General features: G+C 58.8%; 2 protein-coding genes across 2 annotated transcripts in view; both read left to right on the top strand.

The window, feature by feature from the left end:
• Positions 1-2,965: 2,965 nt before the first annotated feature.
• On the top strand, positions 2,966-4,552 carry SLC18A3 (solute carrier family 18 member A3). The gene has a single exon (XM_057737447.1). It carries the CDS (start codon positions 2,966-2,968, stop codon positions 4,550-4,552), a length of 1,587 nt encoding a protein of 528 aa, XP_057593430.1.
• A 2,059-nt stretch (positions 4,553-6,611) lies between these two features.
• The window catches only part of CHAT (choline O-acetyltransferase), a 48,114-nt gene continuing 39,665 nt past the window's right edge, over positions 6,612-15,060 (top strand). The window contains exons 1-5 of the mRNA XM_057736138.1: positions 6,612-6,761; positions 9,443-9,545; positions 12,427-12,618; positions 13,310-13,428; positions 14,892-14,945. Of these exons, the coding sequence (XP_057592121.1) occupies positions 9,480-9,545; positions 12,427-12,618; positions 13,310-13,428; positions 14,892-14,945 (431 nt within the window). The 5' untranslated portion in view covers positions 6,612-6,761; positions 9,443-9,479. The remainder of the gene's footprint in view (positions 6,762-9,442; positions 9,546-12,426; positions 12,619-13,309; positions 13,429-14,891; positions 14,946-15,060) is intronic.

Genomic DNA, 15,060 nt, shown 5'->3' with positions numbered 1-15,060 from the left:
ATAAATGAGCCTGCTTCCTGCCACAGGGGAACAGAGGACTGGAGAATTAGGCATGAGCCCGAGATAACTTGACATCATGCTCAGGAACAGCCTTGAATTCTTTGTCCCAGAGACCTAGAAGAAGGGATGTGCATCTTGAAGGCCCTGGCAAATTTTCTCTTCTCTAAGATTCCCCTGTTCTTCAGCCACGAGAGAGAAAACTTCTGCCTTAAATTCCAACCCCCCTTTTTCAAATCAGATAAAGCAAACAATATATGCATAAATAATAATTGCTCAGTAGGTTGGAAGACTGTCCCTTTAAAAGCCTCATAATGGGGAGAGTCAGAAGGGACCAGAGGTCTCAAACTCAAATGACCAGAGAGCGAGGCAGGTGACATAAATTTCTGAAGCCACCTGGAGAGAGACCACAATGAGCTGGAGACGGTGTGCACTGACTAACAACCTTCAAATAAAATTTTAAATAATTATCTCACCCAACAGAGCCCTTCTGCAGCACCCATTTCCACCTGAGGGCTGCAGTGAGTTAGGAATCCCCCTAACCCCTTACTTAAACAGAGACCAAGGCTGGAGCCCAGAGAGAGGCTGTGACTTGCCCAAGGTCATCCAGAGTCAAGCCTATCCCCACATTGGAACTTTTTCCCTCCTTCAGACAGAGGACAGTTTGGCCACTTCAGAGCAGGTGTTGGCAGCTCCTTAAGTGGAAGAGTTTCTTCTCCTTCCCTGGGGTTATCTGGGTGGGTGGAGAGATTGAGCAGTAGGTGGCAAGGCTGCTGCCACTCACCCTAGTGTGCTGGTCTCCATCACCTCATCCCACAGCTATCTCAGGGACAGAAGCCAATTTTCCAATGCCTTCTGGGCCTCCCAACAGCCAGGACAGAGCCTGGAATCACAATGCCCGCCTAACCATAGGGACTAGCCAGGAAGCCGGGGTACCCCTGAAACTTTTATCTGCTCTTTACAAGACCCACAACTGTAAAATGAAGATAAAACAACACATTTTACAGATGATAATAATAACCACGGCAACCACTTACATCACTTTTAGTATGTGCCAGCCATCCTAAGCAGTAGGTACTATTATCCATTTTACAGATAAAGAAACTGAGGGACAGAGAGGCAAAGTGATTCCCCTCTTCCCCTAGGCGCCCTAACTAGTATGTGGCAGAGCTGGGAGCCATCTCAGTCCTCTGCCTCTAAAGCTCAAGTTCTTTCCAGTGCATCAGGATGCTGCCTTGGGGGTGGGGAGCACCGTAAGGGAGGAAGCCAGATCTAATGATAGTTTGCTTTTGAGGCCAGAAGGATGGGAAGAATCCTTTCTGACTCTGGAAGAAAGAGACAAACTGTAATCTCAACAGCACAAATCTCCCAGCCTCCACTGCCTCAGAGCCTCTCTCCGGCCAGTACGCAGACCAGAACATGGACTCGATGTGCCATCCATGGTCAACGCTGGGGACACATTAGGCCCAGCGCACAGCCAGGGCGGCTCACCTTGTCTTCGTGGCCCTCTTAAGGTGAGCCCCCTTCTTGAGCCTCTGCTGAGAGCAGAGCTGCTGGATCCTGCCCGGAAGGAAAGTGGTTGCGGCGCCCACGCGGGGTCTTTTACAGCTCCAAGGGTAGACCCCGGTCACATCACTCCCTCAGCCCACCCGGGACTTGGAGGCAGCTCTGGAGATTGGAGGTGGGGGTGGGGTTGGCAAGGGGGCGGGATCTCGCAGGAGCGGGGGGAGGGCTTGGTGTAGTGCGAAGACTGCCTGGGAGGAGTTAGAATGGGGAGGGCGTGAGGAGGAGGGAAGGGAGAAGAGGCGGAGCTGGGGGACCCGGACAGTTAAAACGGAAAGGGGGAGCACTGGTTAGGAGAGGGTGGTGAGGAAAGCGGGAGGGTGGGCTGGACAGAGCTGATACTGGGGACCCTGGGTGGGGACGAGGCTTCTCCCCTCAATCCCCAGATGCTCATAGTCAGGAATTCCCTGCTGTGACATTCTCCCGAAGGGCCGGTCGTCAGCGGTCTCCCAGTCCAGCAGTCTCTGCGCCTCCCCTCCCCAGGGTGGAAGGGGCCGGGGGGCGGGGCCAGAGAAAGGGCTGGGGGATCTGTCGTCGGCGCCCCTCCAGTCACCGCCCCATATTCCAGCTGCGAGAACAGATGGACGTAGCCGCGGCTCACCTCGGGGACTCCTTACCCGCTGTGCGCTGAGATCCAGGCTAAAGCGAGATCTGGAGCCCCTAGCGCCCCCCTCTCTCGCGGGACCGGGGGGAAGAGGCCTCTCTGTGCCCCCTTCCGCTGGGAGAAGAGCGGGAGCGGACCCCAAGAGTCGTAGAACTGCGGGGGAGAAGAGCCCGCTTGTCGAGCGGCGCACCCATCCTCAGGGGCTTGGCCGGGACTCCTTCTGCACCGAGACCCCTTTCTGGGGCTTCCAGCCTTAGCGCATCTGGGGAGAAGACCCCCTCCCGGCAGCGCCCCGCCCCCAGCCCCCGCCCCGCCGACGTCGCATTAGCATGAGCGACGCAAGTGGCCCGGGCACCACTCGGGGGCCGAGACTCGCCGCGTCACAGCCCCGAGTGTAAAAGAAAAAAGGGTAGGCGGCGGAGGAGGAGGCAAGAGCCGACGCGAGGGGAGGGGAGAGCGGCAGGGCGAGCGAGCCGGCGGGCAGGCGGCAGCAGCATGCCCCTCGGCCCGCGCGGGCAGCCTCTCAGCGCTGCGGGGGCGGCTCCCCGCGCGCCCGCGGCGCAGCGCGCTCAGTCTCCCGCCCTGGCCCGTGGCACGCCCGCCTCTCCTGACCGCCCCTGAGCCCAGCGGCGGCGGGGCCCGAGCTCGGTTCCGGACAGCGGCGGCGCCTCGCAGGGCAGGGTCCTTGCCTTTCCCGACGCGCAGGGTCCGGCGACGTTCCGCGCCCTGGTCTGTACACTGCAGGACGCCCGCGCCCGGCCCCCGCCAAAGCGTCCTCGGAAGAGCGGCGAGGTTCGGGTGATGGAACCCGAGGCGCCGGCGGGTCAGGCCCCGGCGGCAGCCAGCAAGCTGTCGGAGGCGGTGGGCGCGGCGCTGCAAGATCCCCGGCGGCAGCGGCGCCTGGTGCTGGTCATCGTGTGCGTGGCGCTGCTCCTGGACAACATGCTGTACATGGTCATCGTGCCCATCGTGCCCTACTATGTGCACGCGGACAGCGAGAAGCCCACCCCGACTTCCCAAGTGTATGTGTCCACCCTGCCGCCGCCCATTCCGACCAATGCCAGTGCCGACGAGGTCAGCACCTCGGGGTCCTCGACGGCCGCGATGCCGGCCAGGTCTACCGTGCAGCCCCACGGCCCCAAGGACAACGAGGACGTGAAGATGGGGGTGCTCTTTGCCTCCAAGGCCATCCTGCAGCTGCTGGTGAACCCCCTGAGCGGGACCTTCATCGACCGCATGAGCTATGACTTGCCGCTGCTCATGGGCCTGGGAGTACTGTTCGCGTCTACGGTGATGTTTGCCTTCGCGGAGGACTACGCGACGCTCTTCGCGGCGCGCAGCCTGCAGGGTCTCGGCTCGGCCTTCGCGGATACATCTGGCATTGCCATGATCGCCGACAAGTATCCTGAGGAGCCGGAGCGGAGTCGCGCCCTGGGCTTGGCGCTGGCCTTCATCAGCTTCGGAAGTCTAGTGGCGCCGCCCTTCGGGGGGTTTCTCCACAAATTCGCGGGCAAGACCGCGCCCTTCCTGGTGCTCGCGGCCGTTTCGCTGCTCGACGCCCTGTTGCTGCTGGTCGTGGCCAAGCCCTTCTCGGCCGCGGCGCGGGCGCGGGCCAACCTGCCGGTGGGCACACCCATCCACCGCCTCATGTTGGACCCCTACATCGCCGTGGTGGCAGGCGCGCTCACCACCTGCAACATCCCCCTTGCCTTCCTCGAGCCCACCATCGCCACGTGGATGAAGCACACGATGGCGGCGTCCGAGTGGAAGGCAGGCATAGCCTGGCTGCCGGCCTTCGTGCCACACGTGCTAGGCGTCTACCTCACGGTGCGACTGGCGGCGCGCTACCCCCACCTGCAGTGGCTGTACGGCGCCTTCGGGCTGGCAGTGATCGGCGCCAGTTCGTGTTTGGTGTCCGCCTGCCGCTCCTTCGCACCGCTAGTGGTGTCGCTCTGCGGCCTCTGCTTCGGCATTGCGCTGGTGGACACAGCGCTGCTGCCCACGCTCGCCTTTCTTGTGGACGTGCGCCACGTCTCGGTCTATGGCAGCGTCTACGCCATCGCCGACATATCCTACTGCGTGGCCTATGCGCTCGGGCCCATAGTGGCGGGCCACATTGTGCACTCGCTTGGCTTTGAGCAGCTTAGCCTTGTTATGGGTCTGGCCAACCTGCTCTATGCGCCCGTTCTGCTGCTGCTGCGCAATGTGGGCCTCCTGAAGCGCTCCCGCTCCGAGCGCGACGTGCTGCTGGAAGAGCCACCGCAGGGTCTGTACGATGCTGTGCGCTTGCGGGAGCGCGCGGTGTCCCACCGGGAAGGTGCGCCTTGCAGCCCGCCAGGCCCCTTTGACGCAGGCGAGGACGACTACGACTACTACATGCGCAGTTAGCCTCCCCGCTCCTCCTCCGGGCCACCCACCCACTCCCCACCCCACCCCACCCTCACCGCCGGGTCAAGGTGGCTGCTCTGTGAGCACACTGGCCAGCTCAGGCTCAGGGCCCGCCCCTTCCAGCGAGTACCCCAGCCTCTTCTCTGTCTTTATTTCCCCTGCCCGAGTCCCCTCTCTATGACCTTTTCTGTGTCCTCGTCCCTTCCCTCCAATGGGGCGTGGAACACCGAGGCACTTGAACTGTTGTGCTCCTGGCAAAGATGAAGAGGCGCGCGGGCCGCCACCTCGGGGCTCCCAGATGTAGAGCCCTGCCTCTGCCTGTCCTTCCTTGTGTTCCTCCCAGTGCCAACTTTGCCCGCTGCACCGCGGTGCCTCCGGGCCGAATCAATAAACTATATCTGTACTGGACCGAGTCTCTTTACTCATGGGGTGCGCGGCGGGGCAAGGGGACAGGGCAGAATGGGAGGGTGAGCTGGGTCTAGCCCCAATCCAGGTCTCAGTCCAGCGGGCCCGCGGGAAGCCTGTGGCTCTTTTGCTACCTGGAAAAGGAGATACGAAAGAAAGAAACCCAACAAAGGCTCTCACCCACGAACACCCCGGTGCATAGGCCTTCCTCAGCCCGCGACAGCCCCTCCCCCACCCAAGCCCAGAGCAGCGCCCCAGGGCGCCGCCCGCGGGAGCCTGAGGACCCGCTCCCTCCGGGTGCGCTGGTCCCGCCCCTTGAGGACACACCCGGAATCAGCCACAGAGCTCTTAGGAGCCCAAGCTTCCTTTCCCTTTGAGCCTGGCAGCCTGTCCCGTCCAGGCTCCGAAAGGGAATAAGGGCTGAACTGTTAAGGGCAGCGGGGGTAAAAAAAAACCGGCCGCATCTTTAAGGGCTCGATTTCTGGAAACACGGGTGTGTGATGTGTGTGTATTCGTTAGAGACCTAAACTCTATCCTACGAGGAGTAGGGGAACAGTTGGCTATGTGTCTGCTGTGCCCCAGCTGTGCGGGCTTGAGTCAGGGTTGGTGAGAATGAGAGTGTGCCAACTGATACCAACTCCACCCTACCCGGTCCTGAGCGGAAGCAAGCTCCCAGAGCTGTCCGAGGAGTCTTCCCCACCTTGAGTGCGGGTCCCCAGAGTCCCATGACCAGCGTGTGTGCACCATTCCCAGTTCTGCAGCCTGCAGCCTCCTGAAGGCCACAGAGTCCTCAGATTCCGGCACGGAGAGGCCGCTGTGTTGGGGTACGCCTGTGTATTAGACAATGTCTGTGGGGGTCTGCAATGCTGATGTGTGCATGTCTGTTGGAGTCTGCGTGTCCGGCTGTGTGTGTGTGTGTCTGAGCAGGGTCTGTCTTTGTGGGTCTGTCTGTGTGTGTTTGTTTATAAGAATCCATGTGGGGGGGAGGGAAGGGGGGAGTGCTTTGTCTGGGAGGAATGTCTGCCTCTGACTGCATGTTTCTAAGCATCCCCAGGTCTGTATCCTGCATATTTCCTGTAGTGCCAGCCAGGTTGAGTGGGAGTAGAAAAGAATTTGCAGTGATCGACAAACAGGTTGTTTTATTTTATTATTATTATTATTATTATTATTATTATTATTATTATTATTATTAATTTAAAAAGTTGTAATAAGGTTTGAGCCTGCCCTAGACGGTGGGGAGGGCACACATTTACCCAGACTCAACCCTCCCCAGGGTTCTTCAGAAGCAGCCACGGCTAGGATAAAGGGGTTGGGGGAGCGCGGGGACTGGGGAAGGCTGAGCTGAGGGCGATGGGCACGGGCGGGGCTCTGTTCTGCACCCCTCTTTTTGGGCCTGGATTTCGCTCCCTTTGCGAGAGAGCTCGCCCGGGAAGCTGTCAGAGCACGGGATAGGGGCCGGGAGATGGGATCCGGAAAGCGGCGGAGTGGGGGGATGGGGCAGGGGGGACAGAGGATGGAGAGGGAGGGAAGTAGGGGTGGGGCTGGGGGAGGGAGGAAAAGGGATAAGGGGAGGGAGGAGGAACAGGAGGAAAGAGGGGAGGGGACTGGCGCGGCTGGCTCGCTCGCAGCCAGTCTCGAGGCCTGGGGACCCGGAGACGTCGGAGGCTCTACCAAGGACAGAGGCGGTAGCCCCCACCCCCGCACTGCTGACGCGCCCCCGAATCCCTTCCGGCTCACGTTCTAGCCACTAGTCCTGCTGGGTGCGGTGCAGCGGCGGCCGAGGCAGCAGAGAAGAGGAGAGCAGGTGAGTAGGGCTGGGCTGGCGGAGCACAGCGCGGGGAGCCGGGAGCGGCGAGCGGAGCTTAGGCGCGGAGGGAGGCTCCGTCCAGGGACCGCGCCGGGACCAAGGGGCCCCAGCACCCGCGGAGTTCTCCTAGTCCCAAAGGGCAGCGGCCGTCGGGGGACAGCCAGGAGAGTGCGGGATTCCGTGGCTCTGGTGTTTCCCCACGCAGGGTGCAGGCAGCGGGATGGGGAGCTGGATGATGATAAGTTGGGGGAAAAGGCTGGGGCACGCTTGACTGTTGGCTCCCCGGCTTCATCTGCATGTCCACACTTCTGAACCCCCATCTGCTAAGTGCCAAGGTCTGCACTTTCCATGCGCAGTCGGAGGGTCTGCAGGTCTCATTCTGATCCCCTGAAGTGCTGGCATGCACCTGCCTGTCTCCGACTCTCTTGCTGGAGGCCGGAGGTGGGGTGCAGGCATGGGCGCGAGTGGCGAGTACAAGCCGGGTGGCAGGGAGTCTCTGGAGCACACAGGCAGTCTGTGGTGCCAGGGGCTGAGCTGGGCTTTGGGTTCCAGGGTAGAGCAGAGACCCCTCCAGGCAGCCTTCAGAAGCCACGCTGATGGGAGCATGGATTGGAGGGCACCAAACTGACATAGAAAGAAACAGACCCAAATACACCCTTTAGGGGCCAGCCCAAGGGCCAGTGAGGAAGAGCAGCTGGCTGGCAGGAACAAGGTCCTCCCCTTTGGCACCCATGAAACAGTCCTACTTCAATCTCCTGTTCCTTTTCAAGATGTGTCATCTCTGAGGCCTGACTAGTATCTTCCCACTCTGGGCTGGCTGGGGGCCAGAGCAAGAGGAGGCATTGGCTGCATTGTCTACAGGGCCCTTACCAACTTGACCTTGCCCGCCTCGCCCCCTCGAAACTCCGAAACTCCGGTGGCACTGGGGTCGACTCTCACCTGGATGCCTGCTGCTTCTGCTTTGCAGTGGGTAGCGGCAGCCCCTATGCTACAGGGCACTCACTGGTCTGGGGATCACCTAGTCCCAAATGTTGTGGCACAGTGCCTGCAAGGACTCTACATTCTGTGCCCAGTGCTGCCAGGCAACCTCAGGCTCCTCCACCCCAGGGCTGGGATTATCTATCTTTCTGGATGCTCTGTCTTTGGGTCAACTGTGCCTTGTATCCAACTCCCCTCCCCGACTGTGCCTGCCTGGGGGTAGAATGGGCTAAGTCTTAGCTTTCGACTCTTGGGAGAGAATAGGGGATGGATGAGTGAAAACCATGGGTGGGTGTTTATGCTTATGCAGGCTTATGTTTAAGGATAGAAGTTGAGCCCTGAGGGTAGAGGTAGGGTCCCACTAGCCTTAAAAACTGGCTTCTTCCTCTCTTGGCCTGGCTTGCTTCTGCTGCACCTTCAGAATTAATCCATCTCTTTACATTATTTATTTATTTCTTTGTTAATTAATTAATTAATTGGCTGCATTGGGTCTTCAGTGCTGCACCTGGGCTTTCTCTAGTTGCATCAAGTGGGGGCTACTCTTCGTTGTGGTGCACGGGCTCCTCATTGTGGTGGCTTCTCTTATTGCGGAGCACAGGCTCTAGGTGCATGGGCTTCGTTAGTTGCAGCACACAGGCTCAATAGTTGTAGCTCACGGGCTCTAGAGCTCAATAGTTGTAGCGCATGGGCTTAGTTGCTCCGAGGCATGTGCAATCCCCCAGAGCAGGGATAGAATCCATGTCTCCTGCATTGGCAGGTGGACTCCCAACCACTGCGCCACCTAGGAAGTCCTTTTTTTAAAAATTATTTATTTATTTACTGGTAATCCACCTCTTTACAGGCCTATTCAAGTGGCCCCTAGGGGCCTGGGCTGCCCAACTTCCCTGTACCATCTCCCTCAGCATTCTCATGCCACCTACACTGGGAGCCAGCAGACTAGAGACCACCTAAGTCACAGCCCATCCAGTAGGGTCCTCCCTGCCTTGGCCACAGGCCAGTCTCCGATCAGCCTAGAATGCCTCCTGGAGCCCAGAGCCTTAGAGGACCTGGTATTCATTCATGTACGCATGCATTCCTTGTACTCAGCTACCCAACAATGATTTTACTCCATGCTAGGCACAGGGCTAGGGCCCAGAGGTGAAGCACTGAACACAGCAGGTGTAGTGTCGCCCTGGAGAAGCTCACAGTCTAGTGAGAAAGAGAGATTTTAATCTGCAAAGCACATATCTATCAGGTCTCAGGCAGGCAGGAACAATACAAGTGCCCTGCCAATGACCGCTCGTGGATTTGGAGTGAGCAAGCCCAGCCCTGCTTCTGCCCCTGCTGCTCAGGGGTGGTCAGATAAAGCTGGATGACAGCAGTCTTGTGGGGTAGGTGCCAGTTGGAGGCTCACTTCAGGCCCCACCCTCTCCTATTTGGAGTCAGAGAGGACACCGTGGTCAGTGGGATCGGTCTGGAGGTTGGGAGATTGGGACCAGGTCCACAGGGAGGCCCATGAACAGTACTGCCCAGCTCTGGCCTCCTCACAGGGCCAGGTGCCAGGCAGTGCCAGGCAGTGGGGGTGCCAGGCAGGGGGGTGCCAGGCAGGGGGGGTACCAGGCAGGTACAAGTCCCTGCCCCTGTACCCAGGCAAGGCCAGAAGGGTCCATGGCAGGTCTAGGTGGCTGTTGTGTTGATGCCTCTCTGCTTTTGATCCCCAGGTCCACAACTCTGCTTCCCCAATCAGGAGTCACCAAGATGCCCATCCTCGCAAAAACTCCCCCTAAGATGGCAGCAAAAAGTCCCAGCAGTGAGGAGGAGCCTGTAAGTGAGCTTTGGAGCCCTCTCTCTCATCCCTGCCCTCCCCACTCACAAATCCTTGCTACCAGAACAGTCCTGAGTGGTACTGGCCCCCAACTCTTGCCTGGTCCCTAGCCCTGGGCTCTCCTGGGCGTGAGGCCTACGCTGCAGCCCTGCCCCAAGTTTGCTGAGGAGCCCGGGAGGACCTGGAGGGGCTGGAAGTGGCTTCAGGGAGTACTGAGGGAATGCTGACAGCCACACTTCCTCACCCCCAGGGCCAGGGAGAGCCCTTGACCTGAGCCAGGTACTCTCTTTTCTCCCAGGGCCTCCCCCCTCTCCAAGTTCCACTTCCAATGACTATGAGCCCGGTGGAATTGCCTTAGGATGAGGCTGAATTCCCAGCCCCAGCTGCTGTCAGCTCTGGAGCCTTAGGCACCGTCTTCCCCACTGGTTTGAGACAATGCCACCCTTCCCTGGGCAGCATCCTCCCTCCCCACCATACTCACCTTCCGGAGCGATAGAGAAATGCATCTGGTCTTTGGGTTGCTGCCTGCGGTGGATCCCCTGCCACACCTGTCTTCTCGACACCTCTTCACCCCAACCTCCACACCAGGGCTCCATCTGAAAACCTGATCAGCGCTTTCCGACTTCTCCCCAGGAAGTTGCTCACCACATTGTCTGGACAAACAACCTGACAGACACCTCTGTCACTGCCTCTTGTCCATGACATGTCCCTCCCTTTGGACTGTGGCTGCTTTGAGAGTGAGCTCTGTCTCTCCATTGTCCCTGAGTCCAGCCCAGGGCCCGGCTCACATACATTGCCCAGAAATGTTTATTGATCTAAGATCCCAGGGCGCAAAGACCCTCATTTGTACAAGTCCCTGCCCCTGTACCCAGGCAAGGCCAGAAGCCCATGAGCGTCTGGGAAGAGCCCCAAGGGGCTGAGACATCTGAGCAGAGATTCCTGCTTCGCTCCTTCCTACCCATCACTGATTCCCCATAACCCAAGCTGAGTCACTGTCAGAGCCTGGAAGAAGGGTGGCCTGTTTCTAGCAGGGGCTCCAGCCAGACCTGCTGACACTCTTGGTCAAACCACCAGCTGGGCTGGACTTTCTGTAGATGTTTCTCCAATCACCCACCACACAGACCCCCATGATCCAAAGAGAAGGAAGAGGAAACCAGGGGACGAGGCTGGACCTGCCTCTCTGGGAGTGGGCTGGGCAACCTGGAATGCTGCTCAGATCTGTCCTCAAGCGTTTCCCAGGGCGGGAGCACCCCGTAGTTGGCGCTAACACCCTCCTCCCTACCCCTGGGGCAATGAACTCTAGAGACAGGCTCAGACAGGCAAGCCCCTTCACTCATCAGCGCACGCCCTCCAGCTCACTCATAACAGGGTCCGCCTGCCCAGAGCTTCCGGAGTGGGGGGCTTGCTTCAGTCCCTGCAGCAGCAGGAGCAGAGCACAGGTGAGCATTCAGTGGACCGCCTTTACTCCACAGGCCAGCCAGGTAGAAATTCACTGCCCCTACCATCCCACAGAGGAGAAAACCCTGGAAGGAGGCAGCCCCACTGTCTGCCAGTTTTGTAACGTTTAAGCAGTAATATGAAAAGTCCTGGTTTCTGATAGTGACTCGCTAAGTGAGGAAGAAGGAAAAGGATGGACGGAAAAGGGAGCAAGGGAGAGAACGACCAAGAAGGAAGGAGCCGAAGGGCTGTCGGCGGGTGGGGGTGGGATTTCAGGTCCCAGCTCTGCCATCAAACGGCCAGATGACTTAGGACTAGTCTCTTCACCTTCTGGTCCTCAGTTTCCTCATCTGAAATTTTGGGACAAAAATTCCTGCCCAGGCTAAGCCATAACATTGTTGAACACACACAAGGTCCCAGGGTGACAGAGCTCGTAAACTGGGAAGCCCAGATCAGGAGAACGTGGGTGGGAAGTTCTGCTTAGATTCTCGAGACACGCTGGGGGCTCCCAGGTATCATGGGTTTTCTCTTAGGAATCCCTCTGGAGGGATAAGGGTAGTAATATCATACATTTTATCATGTGCCTATTTTGGGCCAGTTGTTTCTCTTACTTAATTCTCTCTGTGCCCTTCTCAGGTAGGAAGTGTTATTTATGTCCTATGGATGAAGAAGCTGAGGCTTGGAGAGAGTGAGTGGAAGAACCTGCAGTGCACTCCCCCTGCCCCTGTCCTGTACCCTCATGGAGCTAAATGCCCCTCCCTGGGTTTCATAAGTGGGAAGGATTTGATAAGGAGCCCAGGGCATGAGCCGCCTTCCCAGAAAATACCATGTGGAATTCTGGTCATTAGGGCAAGCAGTGAACTACACCTGGCACCATCTTTCGCCTGTCCAAATCTCCTCATTAGAGTCACACCCTTTGAGTCTGGAGAGCAATTGAATTGTGTAGCCCCAGCTGGGAACAATTCCTAAATGAAGAGCGGCCAGCAGTCAATGTCAATAAGAGGACTATTTCATCTTAGACTCATTCTTTATGGTTTATAAGCACTTTCACATCCATGATCTCTTTGATCTTATAAGAGGTAGGGGTTATTACCTCTGTCTTACAGGGGAGGAAACCGAGGCATGGAGGTAGGGGTGATTTGCTCAGGATCGCACAGACGGTCAGCAGCAGGGTCGGGGCGCGAACCCAGGTCTGCCTGGTGTCAGTACCAAGGTCTTTTCCTCCGCACTTTGTCCCCTCCTAGAGGCAGGGCTGGGGTTGGGAGAAAGCAAACAGGAGCTTCCTAAGTTCACAATTCTGCTAAGCTGAGCCCTGGAGGCAGATGAGTCCCAGGAAAGGGAACAAGGATGGGGCAGATGGAGATAGACACACGGATCAATTTGGGGACAGGCATGGGCCGCACATAAGGGCAGTCACAAGAGCCTGTGAACCTTCTGTTCCAGGGGCTGCCCAAACTCCCCGTACCCCCACTGCAGCAGACCTTGGCCACCTACCTGCGCTGCGTGCAGCACCTGGTGCCCCAGGAGCAATTCAGGAGGAGCCAGGCCATCGTGCAGCGATTTGGGGCTCCTGGTGGCCTTGGTGAGACCCTGCAGCAGAAGCTCCTGGAACGGCAGGAGAAGACAGACAACTGGGTGAGAGCTGCTGGGAGGGGGCAGAAAAGGAACCCATGGGGCAGGGGGCAGAAAGCAGTCCATGGAGACAGAGGGATTTGGGTGACAAAGACGGGGCAGATGGAGGGACAGGCATGGGGGAGACACAGAGGCATGGTAAAGGGCAAGGGGGAGGGACAGACAAGACTGGGATGGGAGATAGGGATGGGGACGAAAGGAGACAGATGGAGATAGAGATGGGATGATGGCGAGAGATAAGGGATGGAGATGGAGGACAGGTGCGGAAAAGGATGGATGGACAAGCAGGGACAGAGATGGGGGCAGATGAGTAACAGGCATGGGCGCAGGAGAGGATAGTGTGAGGTCAGGGAAGCAGAGGGGGTGAAAGGCAGGAATGAGACACGCGTAAGAATGGGCAGGGAACGTGGATGAAGCAGCAAACAACCAGGATGAACCCTGGAATGGAAGAAAGGAGATCGTAAGGGACAAAGCTGAAGGACAGGCATGGAGGATCAGGGAGCTCACAGGCCCTAGCCCGTAACTGGGGCTCAGCGTATGTTTGTGAAATGAATGAATGAATGAAGAAAAGTACATGCTCTCACGAAGGGTCCCCGTTTTCCCTCGGGGCTGCCAGGATGGGACTGGCGTGCTCCACAGGCAGGGTGTGTGTGGCCTTTGGGGTAATGATGCCCTTCCCCACCCTCCCCGGCAGGTATCTGAGTACTGGCTGAATGACATGTATCTCAATAACCGCCTGGCCCTGCCTGTCAACTCCAGCCCAGCTGCGATCTTTGCCCGGCAGCACTTCCAAGATACCAGTGACCAGCTAAGGTGAGGCCCCCGTGCTCCTGGGCTCACAGCTTGGGGGTCTACCTGGAGGAGGGGGCCTGGCACCAGGAAGGAGAGGCTGAAGCTTGAGCCCTGGTTGGGCTTTCTAAGGCCAAACGGCCCTGAGACAGGGGCCATCCAGGTCGTGGGGTCAGGGGAGGTTAGGCGCGGAGCTCCTGGGTAACACACACAGGGTCTTCCCCAGAGTGCCTCGGCGTGGGGTGGGTGGGGAGGTCCTGGGCCCCAGGCAGTCTGGGCCTGGCGGAGGGATCCTGGGAGGAAGCCTGCAGCCTCTGCTCCTGCCAGTGCCTGAGGCCGGGGCTTGTTCCCGGGTCCCAGGGCCCCGGGCTCTCTCAGAGGGCCTCTGCTGCCCTGCAGCCCCCAGCTCTGAACAGAGGCTCCGACTTCCTTCCTGCCAGCCGTCGCCAGAGTCTCTGCCCTCTGCTGCAATTTCAGAGCCCACTGAGCCGCTGCAACGGCCTCTGGGCTCACGGATGACGGTGGAGGAAGGGTCTCCCTGCCAGAGTCTCTCACAGCCAAACCCAGGTCTCTGGCCGCGGCACAGCGTGGGGATAGTCGAGAGGGAGGGAAAAAAACACGAGGCAAGGCCCACCTCGGCCTCTGAGCAGGGCTCAGCTATGCTGGAAAACCCCCGCCCCCCTTCTTCTTCACCAAGACCAGCCCAACCAACCTGCTGGCCGGGGGCAGTCTTCCCGTTCCCCTGCAGGCGGGCCTTCCCTGGGCAGGAGGAAGTGTGCAGGTAGATGAACGACCTCTGGAAACAGTTGTTACAATTGCACGGAAGGGGCTGTTTTCCTCCTGATGCAGTTAAGCCCGGCTCATCATCCCGTGGCAGTGAAGACGACAGGGTCCCCTGGTACAGTTCTCTGGTGCCTTCCCCGCCCCGCCCCCGCCAGCACCCACTTTCTTTTCATTAGCATTAAGGGGACCAAATTACTGACTTTTCCTGGGAGACTGGATTTCCCAGAACCGCCGGGTTTTGGCCCAGTCCAGCCCCAGCACAGGCCTTCCCCTGGAAGAACCCCACCCCTGACTGTCCGGCCCCCTCCTGCCTGCTCTGTGGCCTCTCCTGGCTTCCTCTACCTCCTCCTCCTCCTCCTCCTCCTCCTCTTCATTCACCTTCCAATTTCCTCCCCTCCCCCCAGTTCTCTCCTCAGGACCATTTTTAATCCAAGGTTTGTGAAGGACTGACAACGTGGGGGTGGGGTGGGGGTGGGGCGGCAGGACCCCCCCCTGATTAGTGCACCATCAAGGCCAGACATCTGCTGGGTGGTCCATGAGTTTGGGAGAGACAGAGAGGAGGTGGGAGGGAGGTGGAGAGAGAAGAGGAAGAAGGAATGAAGGAAGAAGGGATGGAGGGAGGGAGGAACAGAGCTGCAGGAGGGAGGGAGGGAGGGAGCCTGGGCCCTGGAGAGGAGAAAATAAGGCCCGATCTCTCTCTGCAGGTTTGCAGCGAACCTCATCTCTGGTGTGCTCAGCTACAAGGCCCTGCTGGACAGGTAAGTTGGAGCCCAGCCTGGGAAGTGTAGTGCCCTGTTCTGGCACAGTCTGCTGAGTCATCTGTCTCCCTACCACCCTAGCCAAGGAGCTCCCAGAGGGCAGGGAGCTTGCCTT

The sequence above is a fragment of the Hippopotamus amphibius genome, chromosome 5 (assembly GCF_030028045.1).
Source record: "Hippopotamus amphibius kiboko isolate mHipAmp2 chromosome 5, mHipAmp2.hap2, whole genome shotgun sequence".
NCBI lineage: Eukaryota > Metazoa > Chordata > Mammalia > Artiodactyla > Hippopotamidae > Hippopotamus > Hippopotamus amphibius.
This window is presented reverse-complemented; position numbering and strand designations above follow the sequence as displayed.

Excerpts from the sequence above, each read along its gene's own strand:
- SLC18A3 (XM_057737447.1), top strand. The coding sequence starts at position 2,966 with ATGGAACCCGAGGCGCCGGCGGGTCAGGCCCCGGCGGCAGCCAGCAAG.